This window comes from Pithys albifrons, chromosome 20 (assembly GCF_047495875.1).
Source record: "Pithys albifrons albifrons isolate INPA30051 chromosome 20, PitAlb_v1, whole genome shotgun sequence".
Classification (NCBI taxonomy): Eukaryota; Metazoa; Chordata; class Aves; order Passeriformes; family Thamnophilidae; genus Pithys; species Pithys albifrons.
In genome coordinates this window covers 4732718-4753722 of record NC_092477.1, presented here as the reverse complement: position 1 = coordinate 4753722, position 21005 = coordinate 4732718, and the positions used below count along the sequence as shown (strand labels likewise).

The window sequence follows — 21005 nt, the reverse complement described above, 5'->3', positions numbered from 1 at the left end:
CTGGCTGGAGCTGCCTTGGGCATTGCATGGGTGACCTTGGTGATGCCAGTGTGTGTGCCCCCAGTGCCTGCTGACCCTGTGCCAGGCTCCATCTCCTACAAAAAGCTTGAAAGACTAAAGGCAGGAAAAGAGAACTTGCATTGTGTTCCTCGAGTTCTCTCAGTTTGATTCATGTTTAACTCTTTGGTACTGCTCCAAATCCCTCTCTTTGCTGCACGGGGGGAAATTGTTGCTTCTCTTTCCTTCAGTGCCACCACTGGTGAGCTCAGCAGGGCTGGTGTCACCCTGCACAGTCACAGGGACAGCCACAGCAGCACAACTGGCTTCATCCCTTCACCTCATCCCATGGAAGGCTGGGAAATACCCACCACACACACCAGAGCAGTCCCTGCTGTGCCCTATCCCTGCCAGCCCAGGTGCCACCACCTCAGGGTGTTGTTTGGCCACCAAACCCTCTGCTTATTGACTCTGCAGATCTCCCTCCTCGCTGCTCTGCTCTCTGGTAACTGATTTGTGCACCCAGCAGGCGGGTACTGCTCTGAATGTCAGACTTTATGTGATTTCAGGTCCACACAGGCACTTCCCACCCTGATTTGTGTTGGTTACGGGCTGTAAATTTAGTGCTGCTCGGAGGTTTGGAGATAAAGGGAGGCCTTTTATGTCCTGCTGTTAGACATGGTTGGGTGTAGATTGCATCTCCACGCTCCCTGCTCTGCTCCAGGGGGTGGTGGAGGGGATGTGATACCACAAGCAGGGAAGAACTGATGGGTAAATGAGATTTCCAGATAGTTTGTTGCTCTTTCAAATAGAAAAATTGTGGGTTTGTTCAATGCAGGCTCACCCCAACCTTGCTGGGTCAATGGAAAGTTCCTGGTGACTTCCCAGGAGTGAATCTCTCTGTGGGGTTTCTGCTTTCACTGATTTGTTACCAGAGTTGTTTGAGTTGATTCTGATGTGGTGTTTAGATTGGATATAAAGAAGAAATTCTTGGCTGGGAGGGTGGGCAGGCCCTGCCATAGGTTGCCCAGAGAAGCTGTGGCTGCCCCATCCCTGAGAGTGTCCAAGGCCAGGTTGGACAGGGCTTGGAGCACCCTGGGATAGTGGAAGGTGACCCTGCCCATGGAAAGAGGTACCACTGGATGGTCTTTAAGGTCCCTTCCAACCCAGATCACTGATCTGTGATTCTGCCAGACATTTCACTTTTACCTCCTTTGTATCTAAGGCACCAACTCAGAATTTTGAAATGTTTTAATAATAAATAAACCAAACAATTAATGTTTTACATTTCCCTTAAATTTTGATCAAAGGCCAAACAATATGACATTGAAAACCAGGCAAAACCAAGGAAGTTTCTCAAAGCCCCAGGAGCTAAACTGGCTTTTGTCTGCTCCAGAAGTGGGGCCTTGGTCCTGAGATGTGGGTCCCAGAGGATCTCCAGCCCTGCTGAAGCTGGTTCAGGTGCTGCTGCTCTGCTCCCTCTGGCTCCAGGGCCATGAAAGGCAGAGCAGCAAACAGTCTGGATCTCTGCATCAGTCAATAATTAAATATTCATACTCCTGGCCTTGGCCTTCTTTATGTTTATTCATTCATGAAACTCCTGACAATGTGTTCTTTGGGCATGTTTTAAATTATGCTGCCTGGGAGTAAGTTCTCAGACTGAAAAAGTGAGTGTTAGCAGAGGCTGCAGAGCAGGGATGGGAGTCAGTCCTGTTTGCTTTCAGCTTCTGCCCTTCCTGCCTCCTTTGTGACACTCCTATTCTGATGCATCCGTGGCTCTTCTCATCCTGATTTCTTCCTTGTTTATTTTTTCTGGTGGTGTATTTTGTGTGGATTCTTTTTCTTTTTTTTTTTTTAAGCCATTTTTGTGCTCTCTCCTTGACCTTTGCATCAGAAATAGCAGATTTCAGGTATCTTGCTTGGAACAAACAACTCAATATTGAGTGCCCAGCACAAGGGCTGGGGTGAAAAGAGGTTACCACAATCTATATCTATCCAGAGAGGAGAGGAGAGGAAAAGAGAGGCTGTAAATAGAAAAAGGTGAATGATTTTACATCATCAGTGGCTGTCATAGAACACAGAGTCATTTAGGTTGGAAAAGATCTCTGAGATCATCAAGTCCGACCATTCCCCAGCACTGCCAAGACCACCACTAATCCCTGTCCCCAAGTGCCACATCCAAATGACTTTTAAATCCCTCCAGGGATGGGGATTCCACCCCTGCCCTGGGCAGCTGTGCCAGGGCTGGACAGCCCTTTCTGTAAGAAATTTTCCCAACATCCAACCTGTCCCTCCCCTGGCACAGTTTGATGCCATCTCCTCTCCTCCTGTCCCTGTGCCCTGGAGCAGAGCCCAACCCCCTCAGTTCCCCACTCCTGGCAGGGATTGCAGAGAACCAGATGGACCCCCCTGAGCCTCCTTTTCTCCAGGCTGAGCCCCCTCAGCTTCTCCTCAGACCCTTCCCCAGCTCTGTCCCCATCCCTGGACACAACTTGGTGTCCTCTGCAAACTAACTGGGGGTGTATTTGATCCCCTCATCCCAAAGCTGAATCTGCCCTTTGAAAGCTGACTTGTGTTTTGAGGTCTGCACATAGACAAAGATACTGAAAAAAGGAAGAGAAGATCAAACAAAAGCCTTGTGGCTCCCTCTGAGTCTGGGGAACAAGCTGGAGAGTGAGAAAGTCAATCAGGAGTTGTGTGGTTGGGGTACTCAAGATGTAACATTTTTTCTTGAGGGGTCCTTCAAACGGCGTCACCTTGATGGGGACAGATGCTATTTAAGTGGCTCCTCTCCTGGGAGGCCACCAGAACCCTCCTCACAGCAGTGCCAAAACCTCTGCCAGCCCCCAGAGACCATTTTCTCTCCTTGTGCTTTCATTTCCAGTCTGTGTCTGCTTTGTTCCTCCTGTTTGTATTGCACTGTTCAGGAAAATAACGTGTTTTCAGACAGCACTTGGCACCCATCACTCCCTGCCCTGCTCCCAAATCTGCCTCTAATCCTTCCAACAGGCTGTGTTGGCCTCCTTGGACATGAATCATCTGCCCTGACCTGTTTCCCTCCTATAGTGACTGAGCACCTCCTTATTTTATTGCGAGTCTTAATTTGCTCAGTTCCAAATCGACTCATACACTTCCCTGCCCATGTTTTTAATTTCTTAAGGTCTGCCTTTGGTAATTATTTGTGCTTCAGGGAGGCTCCTTCTGCTTTAGTGGTATCTCAAGTGTAATTTAGCCTCTCTTCAGGCACATTAGTGGCATTAAACAGGTCTGGTGCCAATGCCAAACCCTTTGGCATCCCATTAGCCCTGTTACTCCCAGCTCAATTTGGTGCCATTTAACGTTAACTCATGTTTGAAATCTCTCACCTATTTTTCTGTCTGTGTGACTGAATCTCTCCCTGAACCAATTTTGATTATTTTTAAGAGGCTTTAGTTGCTCAGAGCCCTTGTCTGAAACCCATTAAGTTTCTGTTGACTGCACCTCCCTTTCCCCCATCATTCCCTCTGGCTCCACAAGGAGAAAGAGCCCAGCCTGTCATCGAGGTGTGTTATTTCCGAGCTCTGCTTCTTGTCGTGGCCTGTCACCTTTTGCATGTCATGTTCAGCCCCTGCATTTCAGGGTACATTTATCCCTGGGAAATGAAAATAATTCCATTTTCACAAGCACTCAGCACGTCCTGTGTGTCCACCCACCACAGCTGAGCACAACTGAAAACTTGTTCCTAAAATATCCAGGGCAATAATTTTCCTGTGCTTTATTGTAATTTTTTTTTTGTGTGTGTGTGTCTTATTATTGTTTCTTTTATTCTGTGCCAGTTTGGAGCTGTGCATACAGCAAATAATTTTTCAGGGTCAGCTTTTGTTTTACTAGATGGTTCTTTTGCATCTCTGCAGGTTTTTTTTTTTTTTGTTACCTTCCCAGTTGTCCTTGACTGTGGGGAGAAAATATAATTATTGTCTATGTTAATTAGTAAAAAGTCCTTTCCAGCTCTAATAGGAGTCTGTGATCAAGATGGGCTGATTTGCAGACATTTGGGCTGTCCAATGACCCCTTTTTATCTGCCCTTCACCAGCAATTATTTTTGCAAGGTCTTTTTTTGTCCCTGCACGAGGTGCTCAAACTTAGCCAAGTATTTTGTGGCCAGTTGTTCTCACCTGGAGTTAATACTCTGGAAGCACCTGGGAGAGGTGATCAAGTGCTGGGCACTATAACAGGGACATGAAGGACATGGAATAAATGCTGAGAAAGGGCTGAAGGACAGACAGAGAGATGAAGGAGCTGGTCCAGGTCCCCTCTGGTCTCACTGATACAAGAGCTTACCAGGCTCCTGTTGCTTCTCTCTGAAAGGAGAAATTAAGGAAAGGTTATTAACTGTCTTGAACCAAAAAACCATGAAAGTTTAATCCCTGATATGGAAAACTATTAAAGATTCATAATTGTAATAAAACTGTCTAATCAAATTTGGGGGTTTATTGTTTTGGTGCTGCAGTGAGCCTGATGCTCCTTCTTTTAGCAGCAAAATCTACTGCAATGGATAAGTCAGAGAGACCTGAGAGATGATACTCATTCCACCTGAACATGTGTTTCTCTTGGCAGTTTAGGTATTTGAATAATTTCCCTTCCCTGAGCTCTGTTGCATCTGGACTAGATGATCTTAAAGGTCTTTTCCAACCAAAAAGATTCCATGATTCTGTGATGCTCTTCCTCCAGGTCCTTTTTTTCCTGTCAGTGCCACTCAGAGCATCCTTCTGGCCTCCTCTGAGTGCTCCTTCTGAGCATCCTCTGTCCTTTCAGCAGAGGGAAGGGGAACCAGGAGCCCTTCTCTGGCTTCTCATTATTGCCAGCATTATTTGGTACAGCTCCATCGAGCTCCCCACACATTATCTCTTCTCTAAATTGAACAGGTCTGATCTGTTCGATCTGTCCTGTCACAGGCACCTTCATCTGCCACTAATCATTTTTGTTTCACTCCCCTACAACTTTTCTCTCTGCTTCTCCTTGCTGGGCAGGCAGAGATGTGACCAGGGAAGGAACTTGCAGCATTCACTTGAATGTGGACACACACTCATTTTAGGGCTATTCTTGATATGGTTCTTACCACAGTTTCCCATCCCATGTTTTTGTTGCAGGTCCCCTTGATCAGTCTCACAGCCACACCCTGAGCAAAGTGGTCCATGAGCTGCTGGTTCTATTCTCCTGTGTCCTCTCTGTCACTCACAGAATCTTGGAATTGTTTGGAAATGTTAAAGCTCATCTCCTTTCACCCCCTGCCATGGGCAGGAACACCTTCCACTAGCCCAGGTTGCTCCAAGCCCCATCCAACCTGGCCTTGGACACTTCCAGGGATGGGGCAGCCACAGAATCTCTGGGCATCCTGTGCCAGGGCCTCATAGGGAAGAATTTCTTTCTAATATCCAATCTAACCCTTTCTTTCAGTTTAAACCTGTTCCCCATTGTTTTGTCACTCCCTCTTCAGCTCTCTTGGAGCCCCTTTAGGCACTGAAGGGGCTCTAAGATCTCCCTGAATTCCTTCTCTTCTCCAGATTGGACCCTCCAGCTCTCCCAGCCTGTCCCAGAGCAGAGGGGCTCCAGCCCTTGGAGTATCTTTGTAGCCCATTTTCTCTGACTTTTCCCTCTTCTTGTGCCTTTTCTGCTGAGAATTCCCTCATGGGGATGCCTGGAGAGACCAAGGTCAGGTTGTATCAGCACCACAGCGTGGCCTCTCTGCCCTTGGTTCCCATCAGCCCTTCACTGGATGCACTGCTGGAAGGGAAACATCCCAGGAAAACAGGGAGAGAAATGGATACCTTGAAAGGGTTGTGGTCCTGCTGATGTCCACTTTCACCCCAGCAAAGTTCTGGACAGATCTGGAGTAAACTTGGGTGATGGCAGAGCCACAGCCCACCACAGGGATTTGGCAGTGGATAATCCAGTGCTTCCCACTGGGGTAAGAGTCTGGAGAATTAATCCCAGCTTGCACTGTGTCATAAAGAAAATCAGAGTGTGTTTTGGCAGAGCTGAGCAGAAGCCTCTGGGTAAGCAAAGATAGGAGAGAATGGTTTCAAAGAGATGTTTTGTCAGAGACAGGTTGAGTTGAGGTAACGGAGTGAGGAGGAGCAGCTCTGGATGCCCTGGAAGCACAGAGGAAGAGGGCTTGGATGAAGGGTGAAATACCAGATGGGGGCCATGTCTTGAACACAGCCAGGCTGTCAGAGAAACTCCTGGTTACTGCAAAGGCCCTGCCCACAAAATCCAAGCTCTGAGGAGCAGCTGGGGAGGAAACAGGAGGAGAGGAGAGATGGAATCCAGCTGTCTCAGATGCCACAGTTTACAGGGTGTTGGAGGCTGTGGTGAGACACTCCAGTTGAACCTTCCTGCTGCACACAGAGATCTGAGGTTTGAGACTTCCACAGATGGTTCCTGGCCTTCCAGATCAGCAGGAGGGGTTGAGACTGGAGGCCTTGATGCTCTTTGGAGGTCTGCAGTTGGTCTGCAGGTCTGGTTAATGAAGGAGACTGAATGGATTGGTCTGACTTGGGATCTTGAACAGGCTCCTCCAGCCTTCACTGACTCCCAGCTTGAGTATTTGGTGTCCAGCCACCAGCATTTTTTTCTGGTCTCTCCAATTGCTATATCCTGATTTTGGTGGTGGGTTACACTGAGTAGCTCCTCCTTGGTGGGAGAAGGCAGCATATTCCTAACAAGAAAAACCCTCAGGACTTTCCAGGCTCATCCCATCTGACTCCACAGGTAGGAGACCAGATCTTGGAGGTGAACGGCAGGAGCTTCCTCAGCATCCCCCACGACGAGGCCGTGAAGCTGCTCAAGTCCTCACGACACCTCATCATGACGGTGAAGGACATCGGGCGCCTGCCCCACGCCCGCACCACCGTGGACGAGACCAGGTGGATCACCAGCTCCCAGCTCGGGGAGACCCTGGTCAGCTCAGCGGGGTATGTGCTTGGTGCAGCCCCTGGGGCATCCCTGGGGTGCTCTCAGCTCTCACAGTTCCCCCCCACCACGTGATGTGCCTGGACAGCCTGTCCATGGCAGCACCCACTGCTTGGGTGTGTGGTCCTCATATCAAGTGAAGCATCTCTGACCTGGTCTGGACAACATGCTGCTGCTCCTTCCCCTTCTCCCAGGCCAGAAGCTTTTAGCTTGGGAGGAGAGAAGGTGCCAGGTCCTGTGCCAGGCCCCAGGTGATGAGGGATCAGCACTAACTGGTCTTCTCCCTTCTCACAGGGCAGCGGGTGACCATGCTATGGAGATGGCAGCCAGGGTAAGACATGTCATACTTTATGCCCTATGAAAAAACCCAAAGTTATTATCTTTTATTTCCTCTGTGAGGAAAGGCTTTGTGCTCCTTTTTATAGAAGGGTTTGATGAGAGTTTTAGTGGGTCTTTCTCCTCCCCACCTCATGTTGGCAGCTGACAGTGACACAAGGGGTGCCCTCTCTCCTGTGCCACTGGTGAGTCACATCTGCAGCACATCTGGTGCCTCCCAACCAGGCAGTGAGCACCTTAATGGAGAAGGGACAATGATCACCCATGGGCAAGGTCCATGGGGACACCTCCACCCTGCAGAGGTGACCATGGTGCCTTCCACGTGGTGGCTGTCCCTGAGCCCTGCCAGCTCCTGGGATCTTTCCCATTCCAAAGCAGAGCAGAGCCAGGCTCTCCAGCACATCAGGCAGTGACAGAGCCACCCCCATGCTGTGCCTGCCACTCTGTGCCAGCATCTTCTGCCTCCACCTCTCTGCAAAGCACGTTTCTTTTAAATGGAAATAAAGCAGGGAGGTTTCACAGGTGGCTCTCACTGATAACAGCTTTGTACTCTCTGCTGGCAAAACATGTTCCTCAGCCTCAACTCCTCTCCAGCTCTGGGGTGATCAGGGTCCTGTCTGGCTCCATATCCCTGTGCTGACTGTGCCAACACTGCCTGGGAGGGAACAGCAAGGACCTCCTCTTAGAAATCCCTCTCAAAGGGGAAAAAAAGCCTTTCATCTACAGCCAGACATGTCTCTCCATGGGACTCCTTTTGTTGCCAGTGGCTCTTTCTTCACCAAGGTCTGCTTCAAGCTGGCAGCAGGGGCAAGTGTGCCTTTTACACAGGGTGGGAAGCTGGTCTGTCTCTCCTGGCCCCAGTTCCCCCAGCCCTGGCAGGGAGGAATGCAGCCTGTGATTAAAGCAGGAGCTGGTTGAGGGAGTGTCCCTGCTTGCTGAACACAGCTGGGAAGCTGTTTTGGTTTTAAACTGGTGCTGCGTAAACTCATAGAATCATATTTTCATAGTATCCTGAGCTGGAAGGGACCCACAAGGAGCATCCAGTCAAACCCCTGGCCCTGCACAGACACCCCAACAATCTCACCCTGTCCCTCAGAGCATTGTCCAAACACTCCTGGAGCTCTGGCAGCCTTGGGGCCGTGCCCACTGCCCTGGGGAGCCTGGTCAGTGCCCACCACCCTCTGGGGTAAGAACTTTTCCCTGAGATCCAGCCTAACCCTGCCCCAGCTCCAGCTGCTCCTGTCACTGGTCACCAGAAAGGAGAGATCAGAGCCTTTGATCATGGCTTTGGAATTACCCAGAAAAGGGGTGACACTGAACAGCCCTGCTGTTGAACCCTTGAGGAGTTACCTGCTCTGGGTCATTCTCAACATCCCCCTTCCACTCCTATTTTCCTCTCCCACACAGGCAGTTGGGTGAGAGCAGTGGCCTCAGACACAGGCAGCTTGGGCTGGCAGGCAGAGCCCAGAGCAGGGGGCAGTTCTCAGGAGAGAGAGCAGTCAATTCCTTGTCATCCCCAAGCCTGTCTCATGTGTCCTGCAGCCCGTGTTTTACCGGGGGCTGGCCGGCTCCCAGGTGACCCTGAGCAGCATGGTCAACCAGACCCGTGTCATGCTGGAGGAGCAAGCCCGGCACCTGCTCAATGAACAGGAGAGGGCCACCATGGGCTACTACCTGGACGAGTATAAGGAGGGCAACATCTCTGTGGATGCTCTGGTCATGGCGCTCTTCGAGCTGCTCAACACGCATGCCAAGGTGAGGTCCATGCCAGGGGCAGGGGCAGCTTCTGGTGGGCTGAGCTGAACTGTTGTCACAGTGTGGGCATTGTCAGTGTGGACATTGTCACAGTGTGGGCATTGTCACAGTGTGGGCATTGTAACAGTGTGGGCATTGTCAGTGTGGACATTGTCACAGTGTGGGCATTGTCACAGTGTGGGCATTGTAACAGTGTGGGCATTGTCAGTGTGGACATTGTCACAGTGTGGGCATTGTCACAGTGTGGGCATTGTCAGTGTGGGCATTGTAACAGTGTGGGCATTGTCACAGTGTGGGCATTGTCAGTGTGGGCATTGTAACAGTGTGGGCATTGTCATAGTGTGGGCATTGTCATAGTGGGGGGAATTGTCACAGTGTGGGCATTGTCAGTGTGGACATTGTCAGTGTGAACACTGTTAGTGTGGACACTGTCACAGTGTGGACATTGTCAGTGTGGACACTGTCAGTGTGGACACTGTCACAGTGTGGACACTGTCACAGTGTGGACATTGTCAGTGTGGACACTGTCAGTGTGGACACTGTCACAGTGTGGACATTGTCAGTGTGGACACTGTCACAGTGTGGACACTGTCACAGTGTGGACACTGTCACATTGTGGACATTGTCAGTGTGGACATTGTCACAGTGTGGACACTGTCACATTGTGGACATTGTCAGTGTGGACACTGTCACAGTGTGGACACTGTCACATTGTGGACATTGTCACATTGTGGACATTGTCACATTGTGGACATTGTCACAGTGTGGACATTGTCTCAGTGTGGACATTGTCACATTTACCTGTTGCCTCCAAGCTGATCTGCTCAGAGCAAGGGAGAGGGTGTGTGAGTAAAATCCAGGTGTAGGATCCATACTCATCAGTGTCACAGAATGGTTTGAGTTGGGAGAGACCTTAAAGAGCATCTTGTTCCAGCCCCCTGCCATGGGCAGAGACACCTTCCCCTAGACCATGTTGCTCCAAGGCCTGTCCAACTGGCCTTGGACACTTCCAGGGATGGGGTAACCTGCTCCAGTGCCTGGTGTTCAATGGCAGAGGAGCATCTGATAACATGCAGGACCAAACCTGCTGTGTTTGTACATCTCATCAGCACTGCAGAGCAGGGTGGGAGGGCAGGTCCTCACCTGCACTGTGATGGTGCTCCAACCTCTCTTTGGCTGTGTGTGTGCCTGGCCCAGTTCTCGCTGCTGTCAGAGGTGAGGGGTGTGATCTCCCCACAAGACCTCGACCGCTTCGACAACCTGGTGCTGAAGAGGGAGATCGAGTCCATGAAGGCCCGGCAGCCCGCGGGGCCCAGCGGCGCCACCGACTCCTACTCCATGATGTCCTACAGTGACACCGTGTCCTCCTCCAGCAGCCACTTCACTGCCACCACCGTCAGCTCAGCCCGGGTGAGTCCCTCCTGGGGTACCTTTTCCTTTCAGCACCTGCTCCTGGCAGCCCCACAGCAAACTCCATGCCCTGGAGTGCTGGAAGGGCATTTCACCCCACAGGGAACTCTGTTCAATCTGCCTCTCCCATGGATTCCCACAAAGCTTTTACTTTTCCTGGTGGTCAGGAGGATTTGCAGGTGCTGGATGTCTCTGTGCCCCTGACACTGAGATGCTGCTGTGCCCTTCATGAGGGGTGGTGCTCAGTGTCACTCTGTCCCCAGTGAGGATGGAGCCTGTCTCCCTTCCAGGACCTCTGCTGTGCCACAGCAAAGCCATTCATTTGAATAACAAACATGGGTTTAAGGGTATAGATAAATATTTCATTAAATTAAAAAAAAGCTCTTCTAGACTCTTCTAGGCAGTTAAGATGATGGACAAGTCTCTTTACCAAACTTGTTATTCAGCTCTGGAATTTGGTCTTTATTGCCTTTCAGATATTTATATTTTAGAAAAGCACGGGACTAGATGTATTTAGATATATTTAGATATTATAAATATTATTATAGCATACAAATATGTAGGATAGAACAGCACGTATAGCAGAATGCAGGTTTTGTGATGCATAAAAATCCCAACTAAGTTGAATTTCCTAATCCTCACCTGAATAATTCCAAAATTGCATCACCAGACAAAGCAGAAGGGCCGTTATGGGGTTTAAACCCCAAAACTACAAAGAGATGCTTTAAATTGTTATTTTTGCTGCATCCACACAGAAATCCCAGCAATGTGCTGCTGCCACACTGTGCCTGCTGCTGTTCAGCAGCTTTTAAATCACCTTCTTAAACATTCTGGCTCCCTCTTCCCCCTCCCAATGGGAACCACAGTGGCTGCATCCCATGCCAGCCCCTGCCCACTCGGCTCCCACGTCTCTGCCAGGCTGTCATCGCATGCACTGTCTAATTAAGTTACTGTAATCACCTCAGAGTGTGCAGGCACACAGCCCCCAAATTAATTTCCTAGCCATAAAATGCCTTTCATCATAAATGCATTAGTAACCTTGGAAATTAAACCCTTCCTGAAAAGAATGGAGGACAATGGGCTCTGTGCTGGTTCCACAGCAAGGGAAGAGCCCACGGCTGGAGTGGTGGGATTGGGATGTGGAGGGTCCAGCTGGTGGGAGGGAGAGAGGAGGGGGCTTTCCTGGAGCTCTGCCTGCCCACGTGGTGTGGTCCAGCCTCCCAAGGGGCCTCAGAGAGTGTCAGAGCATCAGAGCTGGGCTTTTGTGCTGTTCACTTCACAAATACCCATAGGGAAGCCATCTGCTCTGGGCTGGGTGGATCCCAGTGAGATCCTTTCTGGATCAGGAGAAACAAAGCCACTTTTGCTCTGCTTTCTGAGAACCTGCTGGGAAAACTCTTCTGAAGTATCTGAGGGCTGGCACAGGTCTGCCAGGGCTGTGTGCTGGGTGTGACACCCTGCTGTCCTGCTGTCCCCGTGCCTGAGGCTGTACCACGTGCCTCAGGTGTGCCTTGCTCTGCCTCCTGCTCCACAACACGTGCCCAGCGTGGCTGCTCGGGCTGGTGTGTGAGCAATGGCCCAGCCCCACTTGGCACATGAGCCCAGAGCTTGGGGAGGGAGACCAGGGTGCTGTTCTGGCATAGAGAAGGGAGTGGGCACAATTGTTTGAGAACTTCCTTCAAGAACATGTGGTCCCTTGGTTCTCCCTGGCCCTGTGGCACCTCTTGCCGTGGTTGTGAGAACACACCCCATTCTGAGCTCTGCCTGGGTGTTGGGAACACTGGTGCTGGAGATGGTTGTCCCCACTGTTTGTTAAAACAGCTGCCAAGCAAACAGCACCAGCTCATGGTGGATTGGGGCTTGTCTTGACTAACAGGGCAGAGATACAAAGGTGTAGAGCTCCCAAACTTCTCCCTCTGCCCTGTTCTTCCATCAGCCCCTGCTCCATTCCTCTCCCCAGCACCTCTCACAGCAGGGACTCAGCCTCACATGCAGCCCTGGATGCAGCTGGCTGTGGGCTCTGCAGGATGGGCTGGGGGAGGAGGGAGGTGTGCTGTGCCAGGATTTGCTGGTCCCTCTTGCTCTGCATCCTCCCTGATGCCACCTTTTTGCTTTTGTGCCTGTTTTGCTCTGCTCTTCCCCCGGCACGTCCCCAGGAGCGGCTCCTGTGGCTCATTGACCTGATGGAGGTAGGGGAGGTGGTGGATGGGCTGAGTGTGTGTGTGTGTGTGTGTGTGTGTGTGTGCCGGGGACAGCCATCCAGGGGCTGGCATGTGGCTCCTCCACGTGCACAGCCACCTCTTGTCAGCCCTCTCTGCCTGTTCTCCCTGCTGAGGGGAGCCCCTTTGCCCAGCCCAGCTGCAGGCCTTGCTGCTGCAGAGCACACAGAGCTCAGCCTTGAGCCAGACCCAGCTGGTACCAGTGTCCTGCCTGCACCGAAGCCCTGAGTGCCAGGGATGCCTCAGGGATGGGGTTTTGGAAGCCTGGAGAACCCCAGACTGTTCTTCCTGCTCTATCTGCTGCTGTGCTGACTTGCTGTGTGGGCTAAATACCAGTAGACTCACAGAATCACAGGTTGGGTTGGAAGGGACTTTTAAAGCCCATCTAGTCCAACCCCCTGCCATGGCAGGGACACCTTCCACTAGACCAGGCTGCTCTGAGCCCCATCCAACCTGGCCTTTAATGTTTCCAGGGATGGGGCAACCACAGCTCCTCTGGGCACCTTGTGCCAGGGCGTCACCACCACTGTTCTAAACCACTTTATCCTTCTGTCTAACCCAAGCTGACCCTGTTTTAGTTTAAAACCATCACCCCATGTCCTATCACAGCTCCCTGGAATATCCCACATGGAGGATTCCCACGTGCTGGGAACAATCCCCTGAGAGGACAAGGACAGAGACAGAATGAAGCCACTGTATGGGGTCATTGTGTGACCCTCAGAGCTCCTGAAGTCTGCACCAGGGGCCTGGGCTCCTCCAGCCCTGCAGCTGCATTCCAGAATGGGACAGGGAAGGGAAGAGAGAAGGAAAACTGGGGTTATTCTCAAGCTGGTGCAGCTGATCAAAATCGAAACCCTGTGGGACTCACACTGAGTAGCTCTGCAAAGCTCTCGTTAGCAGTAACTGGAAATTAAGGGGCTGATTTGAAGCTGAGAGGTTAATTAAAGGTTGGGTAGTGTTCCCCAGGGAGGTGGCAGTTTCTCCACCCTTCAATCTGCAAATGAAAGCTGTCTGCCTGTCTGAAAGATGCTCTCCAGCTCCATCACTCCTGCTGTGGACTCCATGCAGGATAAGAAGGACAAACATTGTCCAGCTCCTCTGGCCCCCAGTTTCTATAAGGAATTGGAAAATAGATGGGTAAAGGGCAGGAGGGAGCAGCCTTCTCAATTCAGACTCATTTCTCAGGGCAGTGGCACGTGGCTTGGATGAGTCTTTCAAGGGAAATCCAGGAAAGCACAGCCTCAAAATAGGCAATTCCTGAAAGCAAATGTGCTTGGCTTGAAAGCCATCGTGTTTTATGGCCCAGAGCAATCTCTGTTTAATTGCTTTTGCCCCCAAAGAACTAAGCCTGGGGAAAGGCAAATCTCCTGCTCACACATTGCAGCAGGAAAAGGTGCCCTGAGGAGGATGAGCAGCATCAGTGTCCCTGGCTGGGGAGAGCAGAGCTGGCAGCAGGAGGTGGAGGGCAGCTGCTGTGCCCACCCAGCATGTGCCAGAGGAGTCACATCTCAGTGCAGACTGTCCTCATCACGAGGCCAGTGCTTGATGGGCACAGGGACCAGTGGCAGGACTGGGGGAGGTGGCCCTGGCAGGTTTTAGGGGGCATTGGGCAGACTCTTCTTGTTTTAACAGTGATGTAACTGTGACTGTTTGACATCAGGCTGTTCTCAGAGAGACTGTGGCTATCCCATCCCTGAAAGTGTCCAAGGACAAGTTGAAGCAACCTGGTCTAGTGGAAGGTGTCCCTGCCCATGGCAGGGGGTTGGAATGGGGTGATCTTTAAGGTCCCTTCCAACCCAAACCAGCCTGGGAGTCTGTTTCTTTTTCAAAAGCCACCTGCCCTTATGTTGGATTAATTGATGATGAAACCAACCTTTGCCAGACGAAGGAGTGGTTTCCCAAGTGAAGACTTTACCTGTCACTCCCTGAACAAGCTGTTTCTTTTTGTTCCCATTCTCCAGGGTTCTTTCAGAAGCCACAGAGATAAAAGCACTTTGCATCAACGTTTTTGCTTCCTCTCTAATGCTCTTGTCTCCCGTGTCTATTTTGGGACACCAACATCTTACAGGCACAGCAGCCTCCAGCAGCTGGGGGAAATGCAGATGCACCAGCATTTCAACTAATCAGTTGTTTACCCTGCACTAAATAACAGGCACTTAAACACAAACTGTGCCCTGCCCAATCCAGCAGGAGCGAACAAACATCCCTGCAAACGTGACAGGAGCCAAGTTCACCCTTCCTGAGCAGCAGCAGCCCCTCTCCAGAGCAGGATTACTGTGGGAGGGGGGCTGAGTCTGGGTTTGCCTTACCAGGATGTTGCCCCCGCTGGCAGAGCATCCCCAGAGCCTGGACAGAGCCAGCAGCAGGGCTGTGGATCTGTGCCCTCACCAGGGCAGAGCTGCACCCACACTGTGCCCCCCATTCTGCCATCCTTGCTGGGACTTGGCCAAGGTTCCTGTCTGCCCTGCTTGGCTGTATCCATGTCCTCTCCCTGGGGTCATCCCAACCAACAGCTGTCCCTGCACAGACAAACTGACAGATTCCCACAGCCCTTCCAGACTTCTGGAGCTGTGATGTGTTTAAAACTGTGTTTCCTGATGACATTTTAAATAATCAAGGGAAAGCAGCTTTGGTTTGCATGTGACCCACTGTTCTGGGTTGCAAGGGAGAGGAGTGTTAAACTTTCTTATTGCTCTTCTCCCAGGAAGGATCCAAATACTGAACTTGCAGCCCTCAAAGCTCCTTTCAAATTAAGCAGGAGGAGCTGATTTGGGTCTGGAGGAGCTCACTCCTCCTCTGCAGGGGAGCTCACCCCAGTAGGTCAGGTCCACAGAATGCTTTGGGAACTCTTCTTAGCTTGGGAGAGCCTGTATCCCACAGAGCTGCTTTGCTCCTGTGATGTGAGAGCCTCCAGAGAACCTCCAAGGAAACAAAATCCTTTGGGTGAAAGATTGGCCTTGCATGGGGAGGGGTTTGGGGGATGACCTGCCTCACTCTGCATGTTCCCTGTCACCCTGGCACTGTGGTGGTGGCTCTTGCTGCTCTGACATGATTTTCTCTGCGTTCTTTGCCCTCTCAGAACACATCAGAACTGGAGGGAGCTGGGGACTGCCACCAAAGCAGCGTCAACACCCTGCCAGATGTGTCCCTGGTAAGGCCCTGCATGGGTGGGAGCTGGAGGAAAACTGGGGATAACAAGTTTTGCCTCAACTTCAGTAGCTCTGCTATGTCAACACCCCATGGAGATCAGAGAAGGCACTTAATCATGTTGGTTTGGAGAAGGATTCTGGCTGGCTGAGTAGGAGCAACACTGTGGGAGCCAAAGCAAAGGCTGGGTGATTTGTCCTCTAATTGTCCTCATTTGTAAATCATATTCTTCTTGTCAGAAGGTCACAAAGGTGTTTCTGTAACAACTATCTCAGCCATGGTCACTGTGAAAAGATAAAGACACAGGTGACACTGAGCCTGAGGAAGTTCTGGGGAAGTTCTCACAGCTGGACATGATGTCCTAAAAACTCCTGTTCTTGGTTTGGCAGGATGATATCTCCTCCTTCCCAGATGAACCACCCAACTTCAAACCTCCACCTCCTCCTTCAGCCCCTCAGCTGCTGGACCCCTCTGCTGCCCAGCACAGGAACCCAGGGAAGGACAAGCCCAAGCGTCCCTCCTCCGAGTCCTCCCAGTCAGGCCTTTTCTTCGTGGCCCCCCGGAACCCCACGCCCCCTCCCAATGCCCCTGAAAAGGACACAGTCAGCATGACCTCCACTGCCACCACATCCACCGAGGATTCAGTCCCCAGCGCCATCTATGCCACCATCTCCCCAACCCTGCACAGCTCCCGGAGGCAGATGGATGCCCAGCTCTCCTTGGTCAGCCAGCACCCCATCGGGCCCTTCCCCAGGGTCCAGTCCCCAACCAGGTTGAAGAGCCCATCCCCAGAGGGCCCTGCAGCTGGTGGGCCCCAGAGCCCTCCTTCCCTGTCCCCTCCTCCTCCTCCTGCCCACCCAGCGCCCCCGCCCCCGGACAAGGGCAGCCCTCAGGCTGTGGCCAACCAGCACTTCATCATGGTGGAGGTGCACCAGCCCAACAGTGAGCCCGACGTCAACGAAGTGAGGCCCCTGCCCCAGGCCAGAGGTGGGTGGCCCGTGTTCCTCGAGAGGGAAATGGGATAGGAGGCAGATCTAGAGATCCCAGATCTCATGATGGATCTCATGATCCGAGGGCTGGAGCCTCTCTGCTCTGGAGCCAGGCTGGGAGAGCTGGGGGTGTTCAACCTGGAGAAAAGAAGGCTCCTGGAAGACCTTAGAGCCCCTTCCAGTGCCATGGAGATGGAGAGGGAAGGGAGGTCTAAGAGGGGGTCCCTTGGAGATGGAGAGGGAAGGGATGTCTAAGAGGGTGTCCCTTGGAGATGGAGTGTGATCCCAACAGATCCCTCAGAGATGGAAAGGGATGCGGGGCAGCTCCTTGGAGCTGGAGAGGGAAGGGAGGTCCAAGGGGGTCCCTTGGAGATGGAGAGGGATTGTGATCCCAGGAAATCCCTCAGAGATGGAAAGGGATACGGGGCAGTTCCTTGGAGATGGAGAGAGAAGGGAGTACAGGGGAGTCCCTTGAAGATGGACAGGGAGTGTGATCCCGGGGGGTCCCTTGGAGATGGAAAGGGATATGGGTTCATTCCTTGGAGATGGAGAGAGAAGGGAGTACAAGGGGGTTACTTGGTGATGGAGACGGAAGGGGTCCCAGGGCATCTCTGGGAGATGAAGAAGGAAGGGGGTGCTGGGTACGCCCGGAGGGTCCTGGTGGTACGCCCGTCCCCGTGCGCTGCGGGACCGACACGAGTAGCGATGTCGCCCTCCTGTGGCCACATTCCGTCACTGCAGTGGATTCATTAACCGCAGATTAATGAGGGTGAGAGGCTGCGGTGCCGGACCCCGCACTGCGCGGGACCAGGTCCTGCCCCGGGGGCGTCCGCAGTGGGACCCCAACCCCTCCGATTGTCAGAGCCGCTGTCCCGGACACCCAGCGCGCTTTGCAGGTGCTGCTGTACCGCTGTTGCCAACATTTCCAAAGCCTCGATCTGCACTTGGGGTCTTTACTCTCCAAGACGAGAAAGCTCCTTTACGGCAGCACCTCTTTGCTCGGGACTGTTCCAGTCTCCTCCCATGTGGAACATGCTCTGGATAAACTGGCCTCTAGCAGGATCCCTGAGCTCATCACTCTCTCCCTCCATCCCAGTTTGGGGTCTGGGTTGGATCCTGGACCTGAGTATGAAGCCAGTTGTCTCTTGGTGCTCCCTGTGCACAGCTCTGACCCTCTGGCAGGAGGGTGTAGCCAGGTGGGGGTCGGTCTCTTCTCCCAGTTAATAAGTGACAGGACAAGAGGAAACGGACTCAAGTTGTGGAGGTGCAGGTTGGATATTCAGGAAAATTTCCTCACTGAAAGTGTGGTCAGGCATGGGGAGAGGCTGCTCAGGGCAAGGGAGGAGTCACCAGCTCTGGAGGGATTTAAAAGCCGTGTAGACGTGGCACTTGGGGACGTGGGTTAGCGGTGACCTTGACAGAGCTGGGGGACTCAGTGAGTCTTTTCCAACTTAAGCAATTCCGTAATTCAGAAGGGATCTGCTTGGGAAAGCCCAGCTGTGAGTCCCAGGGCCACTGCCCAGCCCTGGGAGCTGCCCTCGCCCCGCGTGTGCCCGGCTGGCCCCGGGGCCGCGCTGCCCGCCCCTAACCCGCGTGTCTCCCCAGCCTCCACGCTCTCCCAGCTGTCGGACAGCGGGCAGACCCTCAGCGAGGACAGCGGGGTGGACATCGGGGAGCTCGAGACAAGTGGCAAGGACAAGAGCCGGCAGCCAGGCCCTGGGAAAAGCCGGAGCCTCAAGGAGGCCACGAGGAGCGAGGGGGCGGCGGAAGGGGCCTCCAAGCCGGTGAGGCTGGGTGCCCAGGGGCCTGGGGGGCTGCTGGTCCTGGGAGGGGGCACCCAGGGCTGTGCCACACTGCCTCATCCAGCTGGTTCTGCTCCCTCCTCCCACCAGGCAGCAACCTCTGTTCTGTGCTTTGATGGGTTATGTATCCTCTTTAATGAGCCAAGTCATCTTTCTGGTGGGCTGACTTGTGAGGAAAGAGATCAGAAGTGGTTGAAAGAGGCATTGTAGGGTTGATTCACTCCATTCTGGGTAAATCCAGCCCGTCCCAGCTACTGATGGAACAGGTGTCCCATAAGTAAAGTCACCTGGAAGGGAAAGTGGCAGCAGGTATCAGACATGAACTGGAGGATCTCTGATCATGATGGGGTTGAGTGGCACAGGCAGGCAGGCAAAGAGCTGCTCTGCTCCTCCCCAAGCACTTCTAGACCTGCCCACAGTTGGGACCTTGGATACCAGGAGTGTCTGTCCCTCTGGTGGCAGCCAGCCGTGAGTGTCCCTGCCTGCTGTGGGGCCCTAGCCAAGGCAGCGTGGCAGGCACAGGGTGTCCAGCCTCCCTTGGCAGCACTGCCCTCTTTCCCCACAGCCAGGGCTCCTTGAGCCCACGTCGTGTCTGATCCGAGTATCCAAGAGCGCTCCCACCTTGGGCATCGCCATCGAGGGGGGAGCGAACACGCGGCAGCCGCTGCCCCGCATCGTCACCATCCAGGTAGGGCGGGCTGAGAACGGGAAGAACTCCATGAACATCCCATCCCTCTCCTCCCTGAATAGGCTGGGAAGGCCCTTGAGCCACAGCCAGTGCACAGGGAGGATTTTGGAGGTGCTTCCCCCTCCTACAGCCCTGCACCTCCCCAGGCATCGTTCTGCTGTGGGGGCTTGCTCAGGGTTGCATCCGTGTCCCATGGATGATCCCACACCATAACAGACACCATGGGAGCCAAGGATTTGCTGCAGACATTTCAAAGGGAGTCAGGGCAGCCCTGAAAGCTTGGCTGGTGCCTCCAGATGTCTGGAAACTCCCAGGCAGAGGACTGGGGAGGGGGAGTGGTGGATGAGATCCAGGAATTGAGCCCTCCAGAGCTGTCTCCCTGTTTGCTGTTTACTTGGGGCAAAATTCAAGTTATTTACAGCAAAAGAAAGGCCGAGCTGACTGTGCCTTGGTTATTCTTGGCTGTCCCAGCTGGCACCACACTCCAGGAGCAATCAGGAGGGAAGCCAAATCCATCCCCTCTCTCCAAAAAGTGAAACATCTCATATCCATCACATTCATTTGCCAGTTCAGGGTGAACATGATGGATACGAAATATTTCCCTGTTTTTTTCCCCCAAAACCAACCCGGGGGGAACATGAGCTGACCACCTCTCTCCTGCAGCGTGGGGGCTCAGCACACAACTGTGGGAAGCTGAAGGTGGGCCACGTCATTTTGGAGGTGAACGGCACAGGACTCCGAGGCAAAGAGCACCGCGAGGCCGCCCGCATCATCGCCGAGGCCTTCAAGCTGAAGGAGAAGGACTACATTGACTTCTTGGTCACAGAATTCAACGTGGCCCTTTAGGACTGGGGTTTGGGAACGTGGAGAAGGATGGGGATGAAGGACAGCGCCGAGGTGTGAAAGCAGCGTCCCACCACGCAGAGCCCTCGCCCGCACGCACAGACACCCCCAGCTTGTCCCCAAATGTCCCCTCGCCCGCTGCGGACTCACTGCCTGGGGAGAACGGGCAGAAATCAGTGCACAGCCCTCAAAGTCTCCATCCTTGTCCTGACTGGGGTGGGGAACACCCTCTGCCCCTCAGCCAGGTTGGAGGACAGTAGAGGTCTGGGTGTCCCCACTGTCATTTGAGTGCCACACACGGAGCAAGGTGGGCCCGTGGCTCAAGCTCAGGGGGTTTTTGGGTGGTGTCTGCTCCCTTGGGTGCTCACCCCCGTGCCCAGGAGGGTGGCATGGACCACGGGTGGGGATGCAGAGAGAGGAACTGGAGGCCTTGTAAATCGCTGGCAGCGTCGTCGTATTTATATATACAGAGCTTGTGCTTTTAATTTTTCAATAAATCTATCAGGGTAGAAAAAGGCTGCAGTTGGGGGGGTTCTTTGGGGCTGTGAGGGGAGGGGGTTGGAAGGGGCAAGAGTGACTGTGGGGTGGCTGTGGGGCTCCCAGAGCTGGGAGGACAGGTGGGAATGTGTTGAAGAACTGGGAGGGGATGCTCCATGTCAGCCCCATCCCATCCAATCCCTGTTCCCATGCCATGCCCATTCCCATCCCGGTCCCACTCCCATCTCATCCCCATCTCATTTCCATCCCATCTCATCCTCTCCCCATGCCATCTGCAACCCCATCACATCTGGTCCTCATCCCTACCCCATCCCTTCCCCATCCTCATCCCAATCCCTGCCGGGGATCCTCAGGGATAGGAAAGGGCAGG

At 53.0% G+C, this 21005-nt stretch overlaps 1 protein-coding gene across 3 annotated transcripts in view; it reads left to right on the top strand.

The window, feature by feature from the left end:
• The window catches only part of WHRN (whirlin), a 53941-nt gene extending 33295 nt beyond the window's left edge, over window positions 1-20646 (top strand). Inside the window, exons 4-13 of one of the 3 annotated variants that reach the window (XM_071574270.1) lie at window positions 6748-6950; window positions 7243-7279; window positions 8827-9039; window positions 10237-10449; window positions 12606-12638; window positions 15748-15819; window positions 16205-16802; window positions 18410-18588; window positions 19172-19294; window positions 19958-20646. In XM_071574270.1, the coding sequence (XP_071430371.1) occupies window positions 6748-6950; window positions 7243-7279; window positions 8827-9039; window positions 10237-10449; window positions 12606-12638; window positions 15748-15819; window positions 16205-16802; window positions 18410-18588; window positions 19172-19294; window positions 19958-20140 (1854 nt within the window). In that variant the 3' untranslated portion in view covers window positions 20141-20646. Of the gene's footprint in view, window positions 1-6747; window positions 6951-7242; window positions 7280-8826; window positions 9040-10236; window positions 10450-12605; window positions 12639-15747; window positions 15820-16204; window positions 16803-18409; window positions 18589-19171; window positions 19295-19957 lie in introns of those variants that run through there. The other 2 variants (XM_071574271.1, XM_071574272.1) reach the window with 2 other exon arrangements.
• Window positions 20647-21005: the final 359 nt, after the last annotated feature.